Source organism: Drosophila subobscura, chromosome U (genome assembly GCF_008121235.1).
Source record: "Drosophila subobscura isolate 14011-0131.10 chromosome U, UCBerk_Dsub_1.0, whole genome shotgun sequence".
In the NCBI taxonomy this organism is placed as follows: domain Eukaryota; kingdom Metazoa; phylum Arthropoda; class Insecta; order Diptera; family Drosophilidae; genus Drosophila; species Drosophila subobscura.
Window position 1 is genome coordinate 24,587,755 of NC_048534.1, and position 24,279 is coordinate 24,612,033.

The 24,279-nt window shown below is 47.6% G+C and overlaps 5 protein-coding genes across 5 annotated transcripts in view; 2 read left to right on the forward strand and 3 right to left on the reverse strand.

The window, feature by feature from the left end:
• The first annotated feature begins 181 nt into the window (after positions 1 to 181).
• Positions 182 to 12,003, forward strand: LOC117900012 (probable ATP-dependent RNA helicase DDX23). Its single transcript, XM_034810197.1, has 3 exons — positions 182 to 186; positions 9,319 to 9,517; positions 9,577 to 12,003. The coding sequence occupies exons 2-3, from the start codon at positions 9,333 to 9,335 to the stop codon at positions 11,951 to 11,953; spliced, it is 2,562 nt and encodes an 853-aa protein (XP_034666088.1). The 5' UTR covers positions 182 to 186; positions 9,319 to 9,332; the 3' UTR covers positions 11,954 to 12,003.
• LOC117900011 (solute carrier family 12 member 9) lies at positions 2,937 to 8,870 on the reverse strand. Its single transcript, XM_034810195.1, has 7 exons — positions 8,483 to 8,870; positions 8,205 to 8,339; positions 7,801 to 8,144; positions 4,451 to 5,718; positions 4,206 to 4,397; positions 3,963 to 4,142; positions 2,937 to 3,900 (listed from the first exon to the last, which is right to left on the reverse strand). Exons 1-7 carry the CDS (start codon positions 8,748 to 8,750, stop codon positions 3,465 to 3,467), a joined length of 2,823 nt encoding a protein of 940 aa, XP_034666086.1. The 5' UTR covers positions 8,751 to 8,870; the 3' UTR covers positions 2,937 to 3,464.
• On the reverse strand, positions 12,003 to 14,695 carry LOC117900013 (cysteine-rich protein 2-binding protein). Its single transcript, XM_034810198.1, has 5 exons — positions 14,225 to 14,695; positions 14,009 to 14,160; positions 13,751 to 13,949; positions 12,443 to 13,695; positions 12,003 to 12,383 (listed from the first exon to the last, which is right to left on the reverse strand). The coding sequence occupies exons 1-5, from the start codon at positions 14,629 to 14,631 to the stop codon at positions 12,028 to 12,030; spliced, it is 2,367 nt and encodes a 788-aa protein (XP_034666089.1). The 5' UTR covers positions 14,632 to 14,695; the 3' UTR covers positions 12,003 to 12,027.
• Positions 14,696 to 17,643: 2,948 nt separating this feature from the next.
• On the reverse strand, positions 17,644 to 19,917 carry LOC117900580 (intraflagellar transport protein 46). Its single transcript, XM_034810989.1, has 2 exons — positions 19,515 to 19,917; positions 17,644 to 18,964 (listed from the first exon to the last, which is right to left on the reverse strand). The coding sequence occupies exons 1-2, from the start codon at positions 19,725 to 19,727 to the stop codon at positions 17,903 to 17,905; spliced, it is 1,275 nt and encodes a 424-aa protein (XP_034666880.1). The 5' UTR covers positions 19,728 to 19,917; the 3' UTR covers positions 17,644 to 17,902.
• Positions 19,918 to 21,707: 1,790 nt separating this feature from the next.
• Positions 21,708 to 24,279, forward strand: part of LOC117900584 — a 47,577-nt gene continuing 45,005 nt past the window's right edge. The window contains exon 1 of the mRNA XM_034810994.1: positions 21,708 to 22,300. The gene's annotated coding sequence lies outside the window, so the exon portion shown is untranslated. The remainder of the gene's footprint in view (positions 22,301 to 24,279) is intronic.

A 24,279-nucleotide genomic window follows, 5' to 3' on the forward strand; every position in this document is an offset into this window, starting at 1 on the left:
GAAACAACATAGAGCCAGTGGAAAGAATTTAACAGAAATTTCAGTATACAATTTAACATCAAAATTTAACACCCAAATTTGTTTGCTTCTGGTAAACATTTTAGAGAAATTCTAGCACAAAAGTCAACATCAAAAGTGCTTAGAAAAGTGCACAGGAAGAGGCTTTAAAGTCTGGTTTGTGGAATTGTTCGCATCCCCAGTCAAAATATATTTTTTTTTGTAAAATTTCAGCACAAAATACAACCGTAAATCTGCCTAGATATGCTACGATATAGATGGTGGGTCTATGAGCTAACTTTAAAATGTATTTCTCATTATTTGGTTTAAGGGAATATCTCCAAAAAATTAGCTTTAATATGTAGCTAAGAACCAAGTCGACAGGCACGTGTTCTGACGGTTGTAGCCGCTAATAAATAAATCATAAATACATATAATAATATTGCGAATATGGTGTTAATTCTAAGCTTCTAAATAGGAGATCTACACACATATATTCTCCTCAGATTCTCCTGATAGCTTTCTCTTTGAATATAGCTTCTTAGCTAGCTTTGATGTTAATTTCTCACACACTATTTTCCCTCAACCACTTGGGTTTTGATATTAGATCTCAGCTAGATGCAAGCGAATGTATTTAAATATTAAATATATATTATTCATTTACCCTGCACCCAAAAAGCCACTCCCAGCCACATCCCTTGACCCGCTGCGCTCTACTTTCCACACAATAATCAGTTACCGAGGCTCAAGCCCACTTTCAAGTGGCCGCAACGAAAGGTTAATTAACTCAGAGATACGAGGCTGAACTGCAGCCATCAAAAGAGTAAAATCAATTCAAACTGTTCGCTGAATTTCTATAGAAAACATCCAAAACAATTGGGAAAAACACTGGGAAGAAGCGCCAGGCATGGCTAAATTGTACAAATGATGGACCAAGTGCACCATCTACGAGTATTTCACACAAATTGTCAAGAACAAAGCGGTGGAGGATGCCGACAAAAGGCAACCGCTCGCTGACGTTTGATCTTGCAGCGCTTGAGCCACTGACCATCAGGAGATGATCGCTGATGGATCTGATCGATGGACTTTGTCAAGAGTGCCACGCGACCGCAGCTTGGTGGCAGAGATGCCGATTCCGATCCCGATGCCCGACTCAAGCATTATGCTGCAATATTCGGTAGAAAGGTTCGCGGATAGCCTAAAGATCGTCAACGCCCATGAGCAGAGGGCACTGAAAATCCCGACGATGCCTGGCTCTGGCATTTCCTATTAGCATTTGGCGTGGACTACCTGAGCAGAAGGATCTCTCTCGCTCTCGCTCTCACTTCTTTTTTTGGACTGTCAAAATATCAACAAAAGGCAGTAGGAGTGGCAGATCGGTGGGCGGTTCTGGTTGAAAGTGGGAAACCTCTCTCTCGAGCTCTCAACAATGGCTCACCTGATGATAATCCCTCTGGAGTCCCTCTGTTGGTTGCGTGTTTCTGGGTTTTCTCCGCTCTTGTCAGATTAATCGTTTTCGTTTTGCGGCTTAGTTGTTTGGCGCTAAATTGCGAAAATACGATTACGAGCAGGGCACAGCAAAAGTCAAGAGGAATTCCATGGGAAACTCTCACTCACGCACTTGATCCTTGAACCTTTCATTGTCTGAGAGTTACCAAAAACAATGGACAAAGAGCTGTGGCTGCCTTTGTTACCATTTCTTCTATGCTCAGCCAAATTACCATGTAATAATCTGGAATTATGAATTATTATATGCAACTATTTGTTTGTTTCCAGGTAAATTTGTTGTGGTTTCCGCACAGATGTGCAAAAAAAGAAAAAGAAACTCCAGACTGCATGTCGGGACAGGGATTTAAGGAGTGTTCTCTTGGAGGCCGTTTGTATGGTAATTTCTGAGCTCAAAGCAGGCGACAAATTCCACAAAACTCAAGCCATAACTTAGGTGCTAACCCTTAAACCGATTCTTAGGTAACACCAAAAAAGTGTACCCTAAAAAGTGTCAGGCAATTGCAGTCGTTTTCGTTTATGAGAATTTATTGACACACAAACAGAGGTTCTGCAGGTAATCAGTGCCGCCGCCGCCGCCGCCGAGGACCTTCCTTGATGAGTATCATAAATTGTCATCACATAAATAGTGCAACAACAGGACTCGAGCGTAAGCTGTTGACATTTATGACTCTATTGCTGCTGCTGCTGCTGCTGCTGCCCGGCACGTCTGCTCCTGCTGCTCCTGGCAATCACAATCTCGTGTCCTTTTTTACACGCGCGACCCTAACGCCCATATCTTAATAAGCATTTAATGGTAGCGGTAAACGCTGCACAAACAAAGTCTGTAACGGATAAGAGTGCCTCTGCAGCCCCTTGAGTGTTAAGTGTTAATGGATGCTGTGATAAGCGAGCGCAGGAAGCAGGAATGTGCGTCAAATATTGCTGCAAAAAACAGTTTCATTGATAGAAAGAGGAACAAAAGTGCAGCTACAATGTGTAGATAGAGAGAACTGTGTAAAATAAGTAACTAAACAAAAAACATCACAACAGAGAGAAGTTCCTCTGATTTCAACCAACCAGCCATGCCTCAAGGTCAACCCATTCAATGCCCATCTGGTGGCTCATCTGCAGCTCCAAGTTCCATGCAAAAGTTGGCCACAACCGCACTGGGAGGCAAGGCACTCCATCAAGTAGGCCAAACCCTTCCTATCTCGTAGCTCAATCAGCCAGCACATGCCTCAAAAGTGTAAGAAATTCCCTCACGCAAAAACAAATCACTCACAAATTACATAAATAAATATAGCTAAATTTTATTTAGATTATTGGAAAGAACTGATTACATTGAAACGCTGTGATCGATAATAGTTGTAGGTGCTGCATGCGGGTGTAGTCACAGTTTAAGGCTGTCCAAAAAAGTAGCACACAAAAACATTTATCTAAAATAATCCGTCAAAGTCATACATTGAACTGTGAGTACAGCCGCACGCAGCACCCATTGGGGCTGGGAGTTATCACTAAGTGCACAATGAAATCTTTATGATTAATACTCTAATACTTGTGTGTTGCCTTTCGGTTATCATTATTCGTGTTCGTGGTTAGAAGTAGAAGATAGAATCACAATAGATGTTAATATCGGGGTGGGTGGTGGATTCAAACATGATACGTTTAGTCATAGATAAAATGAGTTATGGAATCGGCTGATATGATGCTTGATTTCAATGCTGATCTCTGTGTGTGAGGTGCTAAACGAAACAACTACAAGTGCTAACATCAAACGATTACTGCTGCAAGCTACAAGCACACAGGGGACACACACACAATAGCTGATAAATTGCCAGCCAGGCAGACAGAGACAGAGAGCGCGACAGCGTTTAAATTGGTTCATTCCGGTTGCCTTTTGTTGCACTTTGTTGGGAGGTTTTTTTTGCTTTATCACTTGTGGAAATGCTTGCCAGAGTCTGGAGTGTGGAGTGTCGAGTCTACAGCGTTGTCGAGGTCACCGTACTGACGCCATGCACCAGTATGGTGGGCGGCAAATCAGCCGTCAGCTCTGTGAGCAGCTCCACATAGCTGGCGCTGCGTGCGGCAAAATCTTTTGTCGTTAGCTTTGGTGGCGCTGCCAAATAGATGAACGACAGCGCCGTCTGATCGGAACGATCGCGTATTATTTGATTTGCACGCTGCATGTAGAGCAGCGAACGATTCATTGTCTCATCGCCATCATCGTCCTCAGGCAGCGTGTTGTCCGCCTGCGCCGTATACTGCTTGAGGGTGCGTGCATGACGCACGAAATCCGAGTCACGACTCCATTCCTCAATCTCTATGATGTCCGCAGTGATGCGCAGCTCCTTGAGCGACTGCTGCAGCTTCAGCTTGGAGAAGATTTCCATTTGCGGTGACTGCGTGTCAAAGGTGCTGAGGAAAGAGCCAGACAAGAGTCAGTAAAATGCTAGTTTTTGATGGTTTGTTTCGCTTACCCCACAGTGCGCTCATCGTTTGTCTCACAGAGGAATATTCTCACTCGCAGATGCTTCCATTTGGCCAGCATTATGACAGCCAGTTGCATCATGAACAGCGAGACCATATCGAAGGGATCCCCAGATGTGGGATTGAATACATTTATGGGCCAGACATCAATGTACTTGACATGTTTGCTGCTGCAGAAGTGAAACGAAAATATATATTCAAGGAGCTACAATGACAATCAAACCCTGACTCACATGGCTATAAAGTTCTTGTCCAAGCGCTGAAAGTTCCTGCACAGACACAGATTCTTCTTCATGCGCAGCGTATCGCAGAGAATCTGCACATATTCCTGCACCTTAAAGTGCTTCGGATCGCCGTCGCGTCGTATGGGAAAGTTGTGCACTTCGCCGGCGTTAAAGTCGTCCGTTTTGTAGGGCGAGGAACCGCTGTAAGCAAACAAATTATAATCTCCGCTCATTCCTTTACTTCTTGCACTCACTTTTGAAAGAAATCTTTGGGTGGCTCGTCGTCGTAGAAGCCCAAAATGATTGTGTTTGGCTTCATGGCGCCAATGCCCGACAAACGTGTCAAATGCTGGACACCCTCGCGAATGCTGCGGCTGAGCGTGACCTCCGTGAATGCCTTGACGCGCATGTGATCGAGGAAGGACCACCATTGCTGGTTCTCCTCCACATCCTCGACGCTCTGGAAGTCACCCACTATCACGTGGCCAATGATGTAGAGGCCGCTCTTCTTGAGATCGTTGACAAAGTCCACCAAAGGGCAGCAGGAACGTGGCGAGGAAACGAGCAGCAGTATCTGCGGACGCCAGAACTTGACATGATCCTTGCGCGGATCCAACATCAGCAGATACTTGCGCACCTGGTGGAACATCAGAGCCTGGGAAATGGAGCCCCATTGGGCTGCCTGCGTGGCAGGCGAAAACAAATGCAAGGCAATGACCAAAATCAGGCACAGAATGATGCAGATCGAGGCATAAATCGGATTGATGACAAACATCATGATGAGGGTGCCCAGCAGACCGACGAGGCACGTGTGCCAGGTGAAGTACTTGAAGAGTGGCCGGAAGTTGGGGGCACCCGTCAGCTCGATGCCCAGGCAGGCCAGATTGGTGGCCAGATACGAGAGCATAAACAGCACCGAGTTGATCTGCGCAATGATGTTGAAGGAGCCAATCAGCAGGATGCACTCCACCATCACCCAGCTGACGGCAACGGCGGCAATCGGATTGCCCTTCCACGTGCCGTGCAGCACAAAGTTGAGCAGCGAGCCAAAGACTTGATCCTTGGACAGGGCCTCCAGTATGCGACTCGATCCAATTAGGTTGCTCAAGCCCGTGGAGAAGGTGGCCGTCAGAATGCCAATGGCCGTGAACGGGGGCCACGCGTTGACGGGCATCAGGAAGAGGTAATTGTTCCGCATCGTCACACCCGGCGTGGTGCAGCTCATCAGGAATGAGAGGATGATGTACGAGACGAAAGTGAATGCCACCGCTGAGAGTGTGCCCCAGGGAATGCTCTTGGCGGGATTCTTCAGCTCCCCGGACATGTTAGCGCCAGCCATGATGCCCGTCACGCCGGAGAACAGCACACCGAAGGTCGTGGAGAAGTCCACCATCTTATTGTTCGATGTGTAATCGTGGCCATACTGCGCGCCCAGATTATCGCTCAGTGTATTCGCACTTAGACCCGTGTACGGTAGGAACGTAGACTGATTATAATACGTGTTCTCCACGGGCACCGGTATCTGGAAAAAGCAAACAAAAACGGAAAGAAATTACTATCACTGCCATCAGTTTGGGTTATCGCAAGTACAAGCTAATTAATGCTACATATTTATATATTTTTATTCATTTTCTAATCAGTTTCGCTGACTCACACGAATCGTCATTATACCCGGTACTCGAAGAGTAAATAGGGTATATTGTATTTGTGCACATAACGGTTGTATGTAACGCACAGAAGGAAACGTTTCCGACCCCATAAAGTATATATATTCTTGATCAGCATCAATAGCCGAGTCTCTGTCTGTCTGTCCGTCTGTCCGTCTGTCCGTCTGTCCGTCCGTCCGTCCTGATGAGCGCCTAGTACTCAGAGACTATAAGAGCTAGAGCCACAAAATTTTGCATCCAGACTTCTGTATGCTCACACTGTTACAAGTGTATTTCAAAAATGAGCCACGCCTCCGCAAAAGGGCGAAAACCTCCCAAATCTACAATTTTGAAGATAGCAGAAAACTAAAAACGCCATTCCGTAGGGAATGACCATATCTATCAGATCACCAAATTGGGATACGATTGGATCATTATTATAGCCACAATGAAGAAATTAATTTGCAGTAGCCAAACCCACCCCGTCCCGCAGCATTCACAATCTGCTTCGCGCTGTTTATGGCCTGGCCCCTGACACGTCACTGCCTCTGCCTCTGCCGCTGCCTCTGCCGCTTCCTCTGCCGCTGACTCTGCCGCTGACTCTGCAGTGTGTGTCTATAGGGGAGGGTGGCGAGCTAAAGGAGCGTGTTGGCGTGAGTAGTGTTGTTGATGTAGATCAGGGCTCGGCACCCATACAACTAACGAGCCGTTTTTGCATTTGTGTGTGAAGACGCACGCAAAACGGAACATTTCACTATATTGGTATTGGTGCGAATCACTGTAATACGCGTGTACGTGAGGGCAGCGCAGCAGCAGCGCTGCAGCAGCACCTTGTCCCGCACCCATGGGATAGGGCCGTGCCGAGCCCTGATGTAGATGACAGATGAAGAAAAAATGTAAAATTGGACAAATAACCGCTAAAGTGCAGATGTAGTACTGAGTGCCGGGTATAAAAGTTGTGACGCGTAAGAAGCGTCTCACACGTCCCTTCTCGTTTTACTTTGCTTAAGCCCTTGGGCTCTTATCGTTGTCGGTTCGGTTCGGTTTTTGCTTTTAGATATTTGAAAGTGGAATTATACAATAAAATAAACCCACAAGAACTGACCGGAAAGATAAAAGCTGAAGACGGGAAAAAATGTGCGAATAAAATGGAATTTTGTGGTGGCTGATTCCTGTGATTATGCTGGGATTTCTTGGGGGAATTATGTGTTGTTAGGGAATGGTTAGAAAATGCCAAAAGGTTGTGTAGCAAAAGGCTGAATTTATGGCTCGGAATAGATGGAAAGAATTGACCGGTTTTTATTAATTTTTGTTCAAAATTTAACTTGGTTCTTACAGAAAACTGAGAATTCAAATTCCTTTGTTAATAGAGAATTTCTTATACATAAGTGAGTGGGTTTTATAAGCTATTCATCGTTAGATCGTTATGACAGAGATGTTTCTATGGGGAGAGGGACATGATCTATGCCACAGCTTAGACTCCGCTGGGACTGATAACAATTTTCTTAATCCTCAATGTAAGCCCACAGCCTGACAGTAAATTAATTTATTAAAATACCTGCAACAGTAGCGCCAGTTCTTAAGAACTTAAAGCTCCTCAAGAATACATAAATTACAGCCACTAAATGGGCGTTACGAATGGAATTCCCTTGCAGCAAAATATTTTGATTAATTTTTGTAGAACTGCTGAATGAATCATAATCATAATAAATGTGTGGGTTTCCGCTTCAAAAACAAAAAGGGAACACACCACTCTTTATCACTATTGGGTTGGGATTTTTGCTGACTGAAAATTAAAATTTGAAAAAATAAAATGATCCACATGAGCCATAGATAGCCTAGATATCGGCATGGCATAGCAAATATACACGATATACTCATAGATTGATAAGCCTGACGGGGCTTTGGGTCAATGAGTGATGGGTGGGAAGGGGCGGTAACCATTGGCAGCCACTTACCTTGTCATTGTTGCCGCCCAGAGCCAGGAAACTGATGTACGTAGCGACCAGGGAGACGGTCACCGTGGCCAAAATAATCACTGACGTCTTGGCAAAGAGCGCGGCACCCACCAGGCAGACCAGCAGCTGGCAGGTGTTGATGATGCTGCTGGTGAGGAAGCGCCACCACTTGCCGTCGGGCAGGGTGGCACCGTCGCCGACAAAGTGTCCGCCCGGGCCAAAGTTATCCATGATGCCCTCGGTGCAGCCAGAGATGGCCATGGCCGAGCCGACGACATTCGCAAAGAAGAACAAGGTGCCAATGGAGCCGCCAAATTCCAGGCCCAAAGTGCGACTAATCATGACTGGAAAGGGTTAAAGCATGAGATCATTGCAAGAGAAATGCATGGACTATGATGACTCACAGTAGACGCCGCCGCCTTCGATGGCTCCATTGGTGGAGATGGCGCAGACAGAGGCCACCGTAAACAGTAGAATCCCATAGGCGATGAGGAACTGCAGCAGAGTTATGTACAGACCCGCATTGCCCACAATGTAACCTAATCGGATTACACACACACACACAGACACAGCACAGACACAGTTAGAGTTAGAGATGGGGGAAAGAGACAAGTTCAATGGACCAACGACAACAAGTGTCTATCCATGACGTCACGTCAGCAGCAACAACAATTCTACGTACCAACACGTATGAAAACCAATGCACTAAACATCGAGAGGGCCACCGGACTGAAGACGCCAGCAAAGGTGCCCAGTGTGCGGCCACTCCGTTCCGGATTCTGCATGCCAAACTCCACATAGCCATCGCCAGATTGCGGCGTTTGGGGGCGAGTGTTGGTGTCCGAGTTGTTGCCCCCGAAAAGGGAGCCGAAGCTGCGGAACACACTGCCAGCGCTGCCGTTGCGCGGCGCGGCTATCGGAGCCGTTTCCTGGTCCGTGTTGCTGCTCATCGCGGCCGAAGGTTGAGTAGCGCGTAGCTCCAGAACGCTTAAAGTTGCTAGCAAAAACCAATAATAATAATAATAGTATCTATCTTTGTGTGCCCGTCCGTCCGCCTTTGTTTATGGTGTGGGTGTATCGATAGCTCTGCAAGCAGCAATCGATATCCGTGGTGTAGTTTAAAAAACAAAACACACAAATAGAGATTTTCTCTGCGTTTTACTGCTTGCAAAAAACTCGTAAAATTCACACAAACAATTATACATAAATAAATTTGTTTTACCTCAAAGTATATCGCACTTTTTGACGCAATTAAATTTTGCAAATCTGAGTACTGGGCTTACAACTGAAAGCTGAGAACTGTGACACGCAACACGCACACACATGAGCTTTCATTGTGTGTGGCGCAATAAACTCAATTCAAGTGCATTCTCATGTTAAAACTTTGCAGTCTTGTCTAGTATAGTCAGTCCAGTTCGCACATTTTTGTTCGACAATTGGTGCATATCGATATATTGAAACATCAATATTCACATCTCTAAGTTAGTCCCAGCTGTTCTAAAGAAAATTTTGTATAAGCAATTTCACGAATTATGGTAAATGATAAAAAGCGTCGCTCGCGCTCGCGGGAACGTTTCAGGGACGAGCGTCAGCAACAGCAGAACGTTGGACAAAGGGAACGCGAGCGGGAACGACCACGCAACGACAGGGAGCCGCAACGTGGAGACAGACCAAGTGATAGAGAGAGGGAGAGACGCCAGCGGCGTTCCCGTTCCCGGTGAGTTTTATTTAACTAAATTTATGTGAATTCTGCATGCTAATAAACACTTTCCACAGTGAGGATCGCATCAGACGTCGCTCACCAGATCGCCAGAGGCCCAGAGATAACAATGGGCCAGATCGTGGTTCACGTGGTGAGCGCGGTGGCCCAGGGGGTGGACGCTCGGGAGAGCCGGAAAAGAGAGCCAAGCTGGATGCGAGCGCCAGCACGGGCAAGCCAGACGGCAAGGAGGATGAGGAAATGCCCGATGAGAAGCAGGACCACAAGCTAAAGAAGGAACCGCTCTCCCTGGAAGAGCTGCTGGACAAAAAGAAGCGCGAGGAGGAGGCCAGAGCCAAGCCTGTGTTCCTCACCAAGGAGCAGCGTGCCGCCGAGGCCATTAAGCGTCGCCAGGAGGAGGTGGAGCGACTGCGTGCCGCTCAAGACGCCGCCCGAGAGCTAATGTCAGCGCCCAGAGAGATAAATATGTCCATAGCCACAGCGCCAGCAACGGCAGCACCATCGGCGCCCATGCCACCGCCGCCGACGCGCCCAGAGAGACGTGAGCGTGGCAACAACAGAGGGGATAGAGGAGGTGGCAACAACAACAACAACAGCAACAACAACAACAGTGGAAATCATGGCGGAGATGGTGGGGGCGGTGGCGGAGGGGACCGCGATAGGGACAACAAACGCGCCGAAGATCTCACCCACAAGGACAAGGAAAAGGAGCTGGAGGCCATACGCGAGCGTTACTTGGGCATTGTCAAGAAGAAGCGACGCGTGCGTCGGCTCAACGATCGCAAGTTCGTCTTCGACTGGGATGCGGGCGAGGACACGTCCATCGATTACAACAATCTGTACAAGGAGCGGCACCACGTGCAGTTCTTTGGTCGCGGCAACGTGGCGGGCATCGACATCAAGGAGCAGAAGCGCACGCAGAGTCAGTTCTATGGGGATCTGCTGGAGAAGCGGCGCACGGAGGCCGAGAAGGAGCAGGAGAAGGTGCGCTTGAAGAAGATGAAGCGCAAGGAGGACAAGCAGAAGTGGGACGATCGCCACTGGTCCGAGAAGGAGAACGATGAGATGACTGAGCGCGATTGGCGCATCTTCCGCGAGGACTACAACATCACCATCAAGGGCGGCCGCATACCCAATCCCATACGCAGCTGGAACGAGTCCGGCTTCCCCCCGGAGATCATCGACATCATCGACAAGGTCGGCTACAAGGAGCCGACGCCCATTCAGCGCCAGGCCATACCCATTGGCCTGCAGAATCGCGACATCATTGGCGTGGCCGAGACGGGCTCCGGCAAGACGCTCGCCTTCCTCATTCCCCTGCTCTCGTGGATCCAGTCGCTGCCCAAGATCGAGCGTCTCGAAGATGTGGACCAGGGTCCGTATGCCATCATCATGGCGCCCACGCGTGAGCTGGCCCAACAGATCGAGGAGGAGACCATCAAGTTCGGCCAGCCGCTGGGCATACGCACTGTGGTCGTGGTGGGCGGCCTGTCGCGCGAGGAGCAGGGCTTCCGCCTGCGTCTGGGCTGTGAGATTGTCATCGCCACGCCGGGTCGTCTCATCGATGTGCTGGAGAACCGCTACCTGGTGCTCAACCAGTGCACCTACATCGTGCTCGACGAGGCCGATCGCATGATAGACATGGGCTTCGAGCCGGACGTGCAGAAGATTCTCGAGTACATGCCGGTGACCAATCTCAAGCCGGACACCGAGGAGGCCGAGGATGAGAACAAGCTGATGGAGAACTTTTACACCAAGAAGAAGTACCGCCAAACGGTGATGTTTACGGCTACGATGCCGCCGGCGGTGGAGCGTCTGGCTCGCTCCTATCTGCGACGTCCGTCGACCGTTTACATTGGCTCTATCGGCAAGCCAACGGAGCGCACGGAACAGATCGTGTACATGATGGGCGAGAACGACAAGCGCAAGAAGCTCATGGAGATTCTGTCGCGCAAGATCGATCCGCCGGTCATTATATTCGTCAACCAGAAGAAGGGCGCCGATGTGCTGGCCAAGGGCCTGGAGAAGCTCGGCTACAACTCCTGCACGCTGCACGGTGGCAAGGGCCAGGAGCAGCGCGAGTACGCGCTGGCAGCGCTCAAGTCCGGCGCGAAGGATATTCTGGTGGCCACCGATGTGGCTGGACGTGGTATCGACATCAAGGACGTCTCGCTGGTCATCAACTACGACATGGCCAAGTCCATTGAGGACTACACGCATCGCATTGGTCGTACGGGTCGTGCGGGCAAGACGGGCTGCGCCATTTCCTTTGTCACCAAGGACGACAGCGGCTTGTTCTACGACCTCAAGCAGTGCGTGACAGCCAGTCCGGTGTCCACTTGCCCACCCGAGCTGACCAATCACCCAGAGGCGCAGCACAAGCCCGGCACAGTGGTGACCAAAAAGCGCAGAGAGGAGAAAATATTTGCCTAGGAATTTGCGCAGAATTTATAATAATAAAGCGAGCGACTTGGGGGCCTCAATTTCCATTTTAAATTGTAATTTATTTATCTGAGCAACCTCAGGAACAGCGCATTCCTGCTCTGCTTGGAGTTTAGTGGCAAATATTTGTCATAAAAGTCCACGATGATTTCCTCAATTTTGAAGCCAAATTTCTGGTACAACATCACCGCGGAGTTGCTGGCGGACACGTGCAGCGTGATGTCCTTGGACATGCAGGTCTGTATGAGATGGTAGAGCATGAAGCTGGCTATGCCGCTGCGCTGCCAGTTCGGGCGCACGGCCATGAAGGAGATGTACGCCTCGTTGTAGCCCACATCGGGCACGAGAAAGCCGCAGCCAATGACGAGCTTCTTGTAGAGGGCCACCACGCTGTAGTCCGGATAGCTGAGGCATTCGCTTACTGCAAGGGAGAACAGATTAAAGCGGATTACAGAGGGTCAGTTTTGGGGCTGCTCTCACCATCAATGTTCGGCCAGAAGGAGCTCTGCAGCAGCGCATTAACCGCTGGTATATGCTGCGGTCGCACGTAACAAAAGTCGATGGGCGAGCGGGCGGGATGGCAGCGATTCACGCGATGCTGCAGCTCGCACATGAGCTTCAGCCACGGCGGACCCATGGTCTCGCTGCGAAAGATGAACGGATGGAGCACGCGCTGCGTGTACGGCGACTCGAACATTTCGTACTGCGTGGAGCCTGTGAGCCGCGCATAGAACGAGCTCTTGGGGTGCTGCTGCGAGTGCGCGAGCAGCTGAAAGCGATCCAGGATGTGTGCCTGCTGCTCGCGCCCCCTGGCCGTGGCATCTATGTGCTCGTCCAGGTTGAAGATGGGCCTGTTGTGCTCTCGCTTCCATTTGCGCAGGCACAGCTTGCGGTAGAGGCGTCGCACGTAGGCGGGAATTGTCAGTTGGCATTGCTGCTCCAGCGCGAAGATCTTGTGCAGCCGCTGATGCAGTTGCTGCTCCTCGAGCACGCTCATCAGCGCGAGATTCTCGCTGGGCAGCGACACTTCATCGGGGTCCTGGGCCTCCTGCAGCCAGGGCCAATTGCGACGCGGCTGGCGTATGAATCCACTCGGCTTGCAGGGTCCCAGCAGTGGGGAATCAGTCTGCTGCGGTTCGTTGCTCTCCCCCAGCTCCTCCTCCATGGGTTCCTGCTTGATTTTCTCACTGTGCTCGCGTGGCTGGTAATTGGTGACTTCTACTATGCGTGGCTGCTGCTTGGAGCTGGCTTCCAGCTTCGTCTCCTCCGTTGCCTTTTGCTCTTCTCTTGCCTCTTCCTCGCTCTCTGCGCTGGCCTCAGCTGCTGGCAAGTCCTCCTTGACGACAGGCGGCTGCTTCACTTCCTCGCTGGTCTCTGGCATGGCAAAGCTTGTGTCCATGTCGAACAGTCCCCCGGTGGAGGGCGACTCCAGCAATGCTTCCGTCATAAAGAAATCGGACTTGCCCGCTCCAATCAGCGGCGGTGGCATTATGCCCGGCAAACTGCTGAACATGCTGAGATCGTCGCCGCCGAAACTCTCGGCCAGAAAGTCCATGAGGCTGGCCTGCACGCTGCTCAGCGGCTGCTGCGGGGATTTCAGCTGCTCCTCCTGCTTCGGCGTAGAGTCCGGTGGGATGTCCTGTGGGACGGGCGTGGCAGGCGGCAGAGCTGCTTCCTGTTGGTTTAAAGCGGGCTCTGGCGGTGGCTTCCGAGGCTCACGACCCATGTAGGGACTGCAAGAGGGAGGGCATGAGGAAGTGTATCTTAAGATGTGTGTTTTAGCCTTACATAGACCGCGCGCAGCCTTCGCTGGCAGCTGCTGGCGCCTCCGCCACAATGGGAATCTTCTCCGGCATAATTCGCTGCTCCTCGCTGGCTGCACCGCTGTGATCGGTCACATCGACCTCACTGTCGCCGCTGTTTTCATCGCCTATGAAAGAACGTTTGTCAAATCGCATGGCCACGCGCTCTTCCAGCTTTTTCTCGTCTGCAAAAGGAAGGAAAATGTGAAAAACCAAAGGAAAAGCAACTCAAATCTGGACTCACATTCACGCTTGGTGCTTCTGGGTGTTTGGTTTGGCTGGGCCAGCTTCCACCAGCCTGTTTCATTGAACTGTTCCATGCCCGACATAAAGTACTTGGGGCTGTTGTGGGAGAGAGTGCCCGAAACGGAGCCAGTCCACTTTTTGCGACGCCGCCTGAAGATGGGGATAAGAAAGGAGTTTAATAAAGAGTCTCCCTGTCTTGTCTGACTCTACTCACGCATTCGGACCGAATATGTAGTGCCAATTGCGGTCCACAAAGCTAATAATGTGCGTGCGCCAGTGGAAGAATCCGTGATGGCCCAGACCCTTCTGCTTGTGCGACAAATTGTACAGCGTCAGTGTGAGCACCATTAGCCAGGGTATCTTCTGGCGCTCACAGCGCTCCTTCACCTCATTGTGTGTGTAGGGCTCGCCCTTCTGCTTCAGCTGCTCCTCTGCGCACTTTATGCACGTGAAATCAAAGTAAATGTCGCCAAACAAATCGCCAGGCGTGCTCGTGTGCAGGCACTTGATGTGCACCAGTTCATCGCAATTCTCGCACTCCAGATAGTTGTCATCGTCGATTTTTAGCTGGCAATACTTGCAGCTGGCATCAACCAGTTCGTTTTCTGTCGATTCTGCCATTTCAATTGATTTAAATGGCAAAAAAATCAGAATTTACAAAATATAAACAACTTGTTGAGCAGTGTGACCGTGGATTTAGCGACACAATATACTGCATCTACCTCAAGATTATACCGAAATATACCTTCTCAGTTTATAAATATACCGATGTGTGTCCATGATTGAAAATCATATTTCGCGATTTTGATGTTCGCTTTACGTTTACTAGCTGGATGGGACACTTATCCCTCAAAATATAATTTTATCCGATTGATGAATGAATTCCGCACAAGACTGGCTACTTTTTAGGACTTACTTTTACTACATTACTTACAAAATAAGGTAATCTAAAAAGGTTTGATTAAATGTTTATTGAACTGTTTATTTTACATGGTCGACCAGTCGAGCAAATGTGTAAATTTGTTGAAAAGTTTCCTTGATGTGGAAGCGCCATCTGGTGGCAGTGAAATGTCCTTTATTTTTCAACGGGAATTTAAATTCTACAAGGGATATTTTGTTATTTTTGAATTGAAACTAGTTTAAGAGGCCATAAAATATTTAAAAACCATTTGGAATCCACAGAGAACTCTACCAATATTTTAATTATACCCCAAATACTCCACATGTTTACACATCTTCGTCTAAATGCAATTAAAATGCCAAAGAGAATCGCCTGGACACAAGACAATTAGCTACTTGAGACCTCATAAGACTGAATCCTATCAGAATTATGGACTGGCACACACGTCGAAAACACACCAGACGCGTCTGTTAATCAAACATGCGGCTATCACGCCCACCGACCTGACCGGGAAATGCAACGAAAATGACATTAATGGGCTCTTTACGGCTTACGCATAATTAAGGCCGTTGCCTGCTTGGGTCTCTGCTCCTGAGTCCTGTGTCCTGGTCGAATGTTGTCTTAAGCCAGCCTAATTAGGCAGCGCTTGGCTCTTGCGTTGCTGCTGCTGCTGCTGCTGTTGCTGTTGCTGTTGCGCCTGCTGCTGTTGTCTGTGAGATGAAGTGCATGATTGGTTTACGAGTTAAGGCGATGATGGCTTGCCGCCCATCCCTCCCCCTCCCGGCATAAGTATGCAAAAGGGAAAACGCTTAATCCTTTTTGCCGGAACTTCATTGAACTCCCTGTGTGTCGTCGTCTGTAGCCCCAGGACGATATTCGTCTCCAACGCGACTGCCCGCCGGGCATTCATACAAAAACTGTGACATAAAAGCAGTGGGTGGGTTGGGCAGCTGCACTTTTAATTTTAAATGTTTCCATACGACCTGCAAATGGTTTAAGAATAAATAAAATCATATGTGTTTAACTCTTTGATCTCTTATTCTTTAATTTTACTGCATTTTCAAGTTTATCTCTGAATATTCAGAGCTCTAAAGAGTAATAGAGTAATATTTCTTGGTTTCTTTCCTCTTCCCTTTTGTTCTTCGCTGCATTTGCTGTTTCTTTCCTCACACATAAAAAAAACATACGGTTTTGCATTGCTTCCACTCCCCTCTTCCAACACATGCCAACCCAGGTACACAGCACTTTCCCCTTCTCATCGTTTACCGTTGCATTAGCAAGTGGTCACACATCAAACGAACATACGATAAGAGAGCAATTAGGAAGCGCATCAGAAAGAGAGCATGGACAGTTCCAGCAGAAAAATTGAAAGTGTGAAATCGGTGCAGATTTGAATCCATGTTCTTCTTATGGTCTGTTCTTCTCCCCTCTCTCCTAACACAACCAACCCAGACGCACAGCACTTTCCCCTTCTTACCATTCACCGTTTCATTAGCCACAAACAAACGTTCACTCTCTTGAGTAGGAGAGGGAGAACACAAAAGTCAAAGCGCATTGAGAGAGTAATTAGAAAGAGAGAGCATGGAATGTTCTAGAAGCTACGCTTCCCACGCATGCAGATCTGAGCAGCTCTCTTTCAATTTTTTGGTCGGACAAAGCGCGTGGTTTTAAGTCAGCTCCGCGTTTCGGGTCGCGAAAATCGGGAAATAGATGAAAAATCCACCGGGAAAAGTGTCGCGTTGTTGTGTAGTGCAGATGTAGTGATGAAGTGTTACAGTGCAGTGAAAAAGTGCGGTGTTTTGGTGCAATTGTGTAGTGCAGTGTGGTGTGAAATGGTGCTGTGTAGTGGGGCAGTGAAGAGGAAGGCCCAAAAATGGCAAGAAAAAGATCCTGATCCAGAGATGATGAAGCCGACGGCAAAAAGGGCAACCCAGAGGCAGAGCGACGAAGACAAAATAAGGAAATAAGTGAAAGTGGAGTGTTAAAAGTGTATTTTGCATTTGATGTACAACAAAAATGTGTATGGTCCATGTGTATGCATGTAAATCTTTTTTTTTCGTTCAAGTGTGTAATATGTGTAAGTGTGCGTGTGTGTGCCAAAAATTCATCCCATGTGAAGAAGAGGAGAAAAGCAAAAAGAAAAGAGCTAGTGCAGCGCGTCGGCGCTCTCTCGTGCCAAGTGTCTCGCATGGTGAGGTGAGGTTTTGGTGATCTGACGCCCACCGGAGGTGCTTCCACACGGAATTCATTGCTGAAATGCGTCACCTTATTTTAATCTACCCAAAATATGTGCTCTAATTGAAATGTGCTCGGAATGGTGTAATTTCGTATTCGTTTCGTAAATCGTTCTCTCGAAAATCGTCACTCGTTTACGTAGCCTCGCAGTACCGTTTATCGTAACCACGAAATCGTCGACTTTTCATGTGTGTGGGAGAGGAGCAGCAAATGCAGCTAACGAAAACGCAATGGCATAATCTTATTGCGCAAAAGGTAAGAGAGAAGAGTTTCAAGATTTACTCTCACTTTACACCCTCGAATATTAACAATCAATCTGGAACTTACGGTTATCACATTTGTGTGCCTGCTCCGTCATTTACAGATGTAAATGCAGCTAAGTAGTTGTTTGGTGACCCTCACTAGCCAAAGCAAACATTTCCGCGCCAGAAATGGTACTCCGTTTCACCTCCAATCAAGCCAAGCCCACCCATTCACATTCCGCTTACCATCTCTCCCACATCAAACAACCAAGTTATGGGCTGACCATTTTCCAAACGATTTAATGCCAGAATAGAACAGAGCAGAAAGCCGATGCGAATGCCGTGGCACCACCAGCCGTGGCATCCGTGGCATCCTGCGTGGCGGGGGGACCAACAAAGGCAAACAAACGGCGTCTGGCTGTCACTTAATCGAAGCCATTAGCGTTATTAGTGGTGCCCAGCTCCACCTCCAGCCCCGTACTACTCGTCCGCAATGCCATTTGCAATTTTCCACCTACTCCCAGGCCTGACTGGCGGCCAGGTACAGGGCAAAGAGCGTCTGGACATTGTGTATGTAATCGGCCTGGGAGTCCAGGGGTCCCTCGATGCCGAACCTTTCGCACAGCACTCGCACATAGTCGGCCAGCGGCAGATGCTGCTGCAGGCAGGAGCGGTACGCATCATCCAGGGCATCCTTTGTCTCCGCATCCGCATACGAGCGTGGCCAGTCCTCGAGCAGTGCGTCAATGTCCTTGCGCGGCTGGGCATCGTACATTGATTGGGTCATGTGCACCTGTTCCACCTCACCGATCCACTTGTCAATGTCCTTGGCCGATCTCGCCGTGGGCACCAACGCAGCCGATGAAGCGTGCCGCGGATTTCTCCCCCTACTGCCACTCAGCACCGAACGGAGTTTCATATTGAGCAGACTGGGCTCGCTCTGTGTGCCCGAAGGTTCGTCCAGCAGCCACAGGCCCAGCCGCTCCAAGTGCTCATCCAGCTCCCGCTGACGCTGTGGCTGGAGCAGAGGCGGAGCCTGCACCTTCAGCAGGGCATCCACATCGCCCACGGCGGGCACGAATTCTGGGATGAACGGCTGCAGGTGAAAGGGCGTGTCAATTGTCTGCGGCGTGTACTTTAGTATGTAGGGGAATATGTCCTTGACGTCCTGCTGCAGCGGCAGCTGCTCCCACTTGTCCGGCGTCAGATTGAAGGACGGCTCCTGTCGTTGGCCTGACCCCGAACCGCCCTGACCCGCACTGCGTCGCTGTTGCATGGGCAGTGCCAGCTTGTGATGCGGCAACTTGGTCCCTGGTCCTGGTGCTCCACCCACCGCTCCTCCACCCAGTGTTGCCTCATCGCTGCCCGAACTCATTTGATCGTCCTGCGGCTGATGAGGCTTGGCATTCCGCGTGCTACCGGGTCGCGTTTGGGGCCTTGTCATGCCCATGTTCATGCCATCGGGCAGTTGCATCTCGCTGTCATCATCGTCCTCATCGCTGTCCTCGGCCTCGTCATCGTGATCAATGATGTCCTGCAGCAGACCATCATCATCGGTGGAGTTGTTGCCCAGCAGCTGCTTGAAAGAGAAATGTTAGCAATGTGGAGTGGATTTGGAGGTAGCTGGGGATGCATAATTATAGGGAGCAGAATCTGAGATTGAAAGGAATGCAGTAATAATGATAGGAAGAGCGATTTTGGGAAGGAAATTCGAAGGGGGTATAGCTTAAATGTTGAATGAACTCGAGGAGAAAGGATGCACGGATAGCAAGATGAGTAACGCACTTGTATTATTTCTTGATGGTAATGAAGAGCTTGAGGAGCCATTGTTGTCTTTAAAGTTTAAAGTTTCAATGGTTAGAAAATATTTAAAATTCTCAACCACACTTCAGATGCAAGACAAAAACCGTGCACCATTGATAGGAAATAACTGCAATGCGATACATTTCCAAAATGAGAAGCTGACAAATGTTCAGCTAGAAACAAAGACAATTTTCAAGGTTTTATTGTTGGAGTTTTTATGAGTTTTCTTTTGCGAAATGTACTCCGCTTTGTCCTCTCAAGACTCTCATTTCCACAATATGCCATTTAGCAAGTGCCCCCCACTCATTACCTCAAGTACTCACCATTCTTCGATGCCTGCTTGCTGCTGCTCTTTGTCCACCTCTGCCTTCGGCTGCAGCTCCAGCTCCTACTGCTGTGGCTCCTGCTCCAGTGCCACTTCTTCTGGCACCAACTGCCGCACCGACTCGCGGCTCCATTTGAACGCTGCTCAGATGCTTGGAGTCGCCTCCGCCGCTGCCGCTGCCGATTGTGATCTCCTCGTCGTAGTAGTTCATGGCCGCAGCCTGTCTGCTGCCTTCCAGCTGTGAAATGCTCTCGAGGAGTTCCTCCCACTTCCTGCCTGTCGCTTGGGTTTCTGCGGAATCCTCGCTGCACTTGCCTCACTGCATTGACAATTTTCCGCTCCTTGTGCAGGTGCTGCAGGAAGAGTCCTTCAACTGTTGTTGTTGCTGTTGTCGTCTTGTTGCTTCCTTCCTTCACGCTGGATTTTTTCTTTATGTTTGAGAATTTTCTTGCTGTTTTCCTTTCTGTTTTGGCTGCTTACCTGAAAAACTTGTCAATTGCTTTGGCAGTGGGTTGTCTTGACAACGACACCGCCGTGTTCCGCTTGCCGTCCCTCCCCCGCCACCGTATCGTGTGGCAATACGTATAATTGTTTGTTGCCTGCAAAAACATTTACGGCCGAAACAGTTGCTCTTTGTTCTGGGCAGATACGATACCCGGGGACGGACCTCTACCTCTGCCTCTTCCTCTGTCTGTGCGTGGGCTTGACAGAGGTCTGGCTCGCTATCGCCTTTTGGTTTTAATTACATGAAATATTTAAACCAATTTCCCATAATTTGCAGTCTTCAGGCATTTAAATACCAGCGACGGCTACTGTTTCTCTGCCAGTTTATTGCGGAGTTTTCATTAATGAAGGAGCGAACTCTTTTCAATTTTCAACAAGGTTTTGTTAAAGGCTGACCATCGAGAGGCTGCATTAACAAAGAGGCGCCAGCTCTGGCTTGAGGTATGTTTGTTTTTCATGGAATATGATGAGGTGCCAGATATAACAATTAGTAGTTACAGATGAGTTCTTAAAGGAAATAGTCTGTCGCCAAACATACATATGTACATATGTATGTATGTACATATGTGTGGTGTGCTGTTTAAGGTTTCTTTTCTAGTTTTCGAAAGCGTGCTTTGCGCACCACTAAAAATACTCCCACGACCATAAACAGATCCTTAAAGACAAAGGGGTTTTTGTTTCTTTACTTAAGAGATTATTTTGAAACAACAAATACATGATATCTGAACAGATTTAAAGGATTACTAAAGAATGTTGTAAGGGAAACAGAAATGACACATGGTGCAAACACACACAGATAAGCATTGCAGTTGCCTATAGAATTCTTATCCTTACATTTGGCTGATTTCTTCAAAATATTTATAAATTTTCAGCCAGTAAGTTGTGCGATGTATGCGTGTAATCAGCAAAAAATCTCTACTGTTCTGTATTTAAATCTATTTTCCAACATTCCTTATATACTACACCAAAATTGAGGAATTTACTGCCTTTGAGCAATATCTCTAAATACGAACAAGATTGCAATTTGTTACATGGCACCTTTTTATATTAGTTTTTACATCCCCCTTCATCGACGGCCATGCCATCCATTCACACGATTAACACTCAAATGCGCTCACATTTTCGCTGTTACTCACTCACACGCAGGCAAAAGCAGCGAAGTTGAGAGAAACAACAGACACAGACACACACTTCCACTCAAACAAGAGCCGCGTTGACAGTTAACAGAGCTCAATCAACAGAGCATGTCGCTGGAATCATAGCATGGAAGCATGTGTTTCCAGCCACAAACTCTGTTAGCAACAGCTAAGAATTCAAAACAAAATTAACGGTGGACAAAAATACAAAAATTAGTTAACTTTGATTGGTAAAATAAAAAAAATTTAGCTATATAATTACGTAAATACAAATTCTGGAATATTATGGTTTCATTCCTTCATTCAAATTTACATTTGGAAAACTTTGTGCACAAATTTAGACAATTTAGAGGTCCAAACCTATTTAAATTCAGAAACAATTATTATAGAATATTATTCTAAAATTTCATAAAATAATTTCAAAACCCTCGAGCGATCCTTCGCCAAGATATCTTTGCTGCTGGCACACAGAAAATCAACAGCCAGCAGCTGTTAACATCAGGCGGCAGGCCAGGCCAGGCCGAATGCCGTTGCCGCCTTTTGCTTTTCGATTCACTCTGTTTTGGAATCTTGCGCTGTTCGGAACGTTTTGCCCACCCGTTTGCTCGGCGCTGCTGATAAAGAAACATTCCGAAGTTTCGTCTTTCGTAGCTGTGTGTTTCAAGTGTGTGGTGTGACCTGCAACAACAACAACGGAGCTTGCAACAAGAGCGTTTGCCACTAATTAAATGCCGAAGTGTGTGTCTGTCAATTGAATCTGTACGTTACGACTTTTGATTGAATTAAAATACAAATTACAAAAAAGTGAACAAAAGCAAACAACAACAAAAAAGCAGCAACAAGCAGCAACACCATTTCCAATTAACGGTAATTAAGCCGGTGTAGCTCTTGATAATTTTCCACATTTTCCTCCCTCGTGCGGGTGCCCAAAAGATTGTATATTTTAAAACACTCTTTAATTTCGGGGATAATTAAAACCGAGAGTGGAGTGTGGAGTGTGCTACGTCGTGTGTGTGCCCTGCCTCCTACAACACCCTTTTGTGCCGAAAGGGAACAATTTTCATTAAACCGGCGCTAAAAGGATTACCCACCCGTTCATCTTCATCAGGAGGAAGCCTCCGAAAACCCTAGCACCCGAAAAACGGTAAGTTCTGCAGGGGCAATTGGGGGGGCGGAATCCAAGCCACACACTTCCGCTGCGACACGTTTCGCGCCACGTTTTTTGGGGGGTTTTGCAACAGTTAAAAAAGGGTTGGGATGACCATCCATCCGGCTGGCAGGGTCAACATGCTTTTGTTGAGGTTAAACTGTGCCCTGAGCCGGAATCATTGTACAATCCCCCAGCAGCATTCCAAGACCAAATCCCCCGCTCCAACGAACAATGAAACACACGCCAAACTTTTCGGCAATAAAACGAAATTGTTTTGAATTATTGAGATCTGAGAGTCGGGGCTCCCGGACCCTCTAACCGGATGGTCCTTTTCAGAGCGGTTTCCTTTGTGCATGTATTTTATTTTTTTTTTTTTTAAATATAATTTATTTTTTGGCGCATTTATGGCCGAGCCGAGCTGAACCCAATCCCAACCGCTGGAAAAGGACTCTTATAGGTGTCTGGGGGCATTAACAGTTAACATGTTTGCGGTATTTGATTGGTGCCAAGTCTTTTTATCAGCCCATAAAACGAAAGGGGCCAGGCCAAGTGCCACCAAGTGTCTGGTCTGCCACATTTTTCGGGGCATATGTTTGCTCTCCGCATTATGTGTGTGTGTGGTATGTGTGTGGGGTGTGGTCTGAATGGGCGTGGGGTGGTGCTTTGAGTGGGGGGTTTTGTGCGCAAATTGGAGAAAGGTTTTATAGAGTTCAACGGAGTAACGACCAGTTTATCAATTCTGTATGGGTGCTGCCTTGGTCGCAGACCCGATAACATAGTTTTTATTTTATTTTATGTAAATGCAAATCGGTTTGGGTCAATGCACTGAAAAAACAACAATCAAGGAGAGAGAAATGCACTGCCAAGGAGCAGATACTGGGAAGGGTATGTTGGGGAGGAGTTATTGAGCTGACAAAATGGATGGATCACTTAGGGTTACTGAAAGAAAGAGTTGAAAGAGAAAAGATAACTTCACAGAATTACTTTTTTTAGGCAGAAAATACTCTCAGGATTTTCTCATTATAATTTCTGCACTTGGGAATCTTTCCAACTGATTCAAAACAGCGTCACAGCTCTCTGACATCATGACCAAACTCAGGTGTTCTCAAGTGTTATCTTTTCTTTTACTTACTGCTGATTGCGACAAATATTTAAATTTGTTTACAATTCCGCTACTTTGTAGGCTTAGTCATGGCATTTTCCATATCAAATCGCTAATCAAATTAAAATTTGTTTTTGTTTCCACATATTTGCATTTAATTTCTAAGAATTACTTGTTAAGTCTAGCCACATTTTTCTAACCTGCTTAACCTGCTTCTAATCTGCTTAAAGTAAACACCAGGAAATAATAATATCACATTCCAAGCGCCTTATAACTCTTCAGTTAGAATTCACCTAAACACCATCAATATTCACATTAGTGCCATCAATTTGCCACACAAAAACCCAAGACAATTGCAATCTTCAACAAATATTGAGATTCATTTACTGGCACTCCCGCTGGAGCATCTAATTTCTGGTTGAAGGTCTGCAGCTCTCTGTGGTTATTAGTCCATGCCCATTCAGATTCAGACTCCAGCGCCCTGCGTGGCTAATTAATTTCCATTCAACTAAATGGAAATACGTAAACCATAGAATGCCGCAAATTAATTTGCAGACTGAATGAGCTGGCAAGAGAGGTGGGAAGAGAGGGAGAGGGAAAGTGAGAAACAGACAGACAGATGCTTAACAGACGGCAGCAGTCAGATCTGCCAGGAGTTACGGCATACAGTGTGCTACGAAAGTATACAACCATAATGGTAAATGTTACTCTTAATAAGGCATGTTGAGCTGCAGCTTTTTGTTTGATATTTTTGGGTTCATATTTTATGACTTAACTTTTTCGATATCATAAAAACAATCATAAATATTGGCAGCCTAAATGAAATCAATAAAACCCAAAACAAACCATAATTCAAGTCAAATCAAGTAGC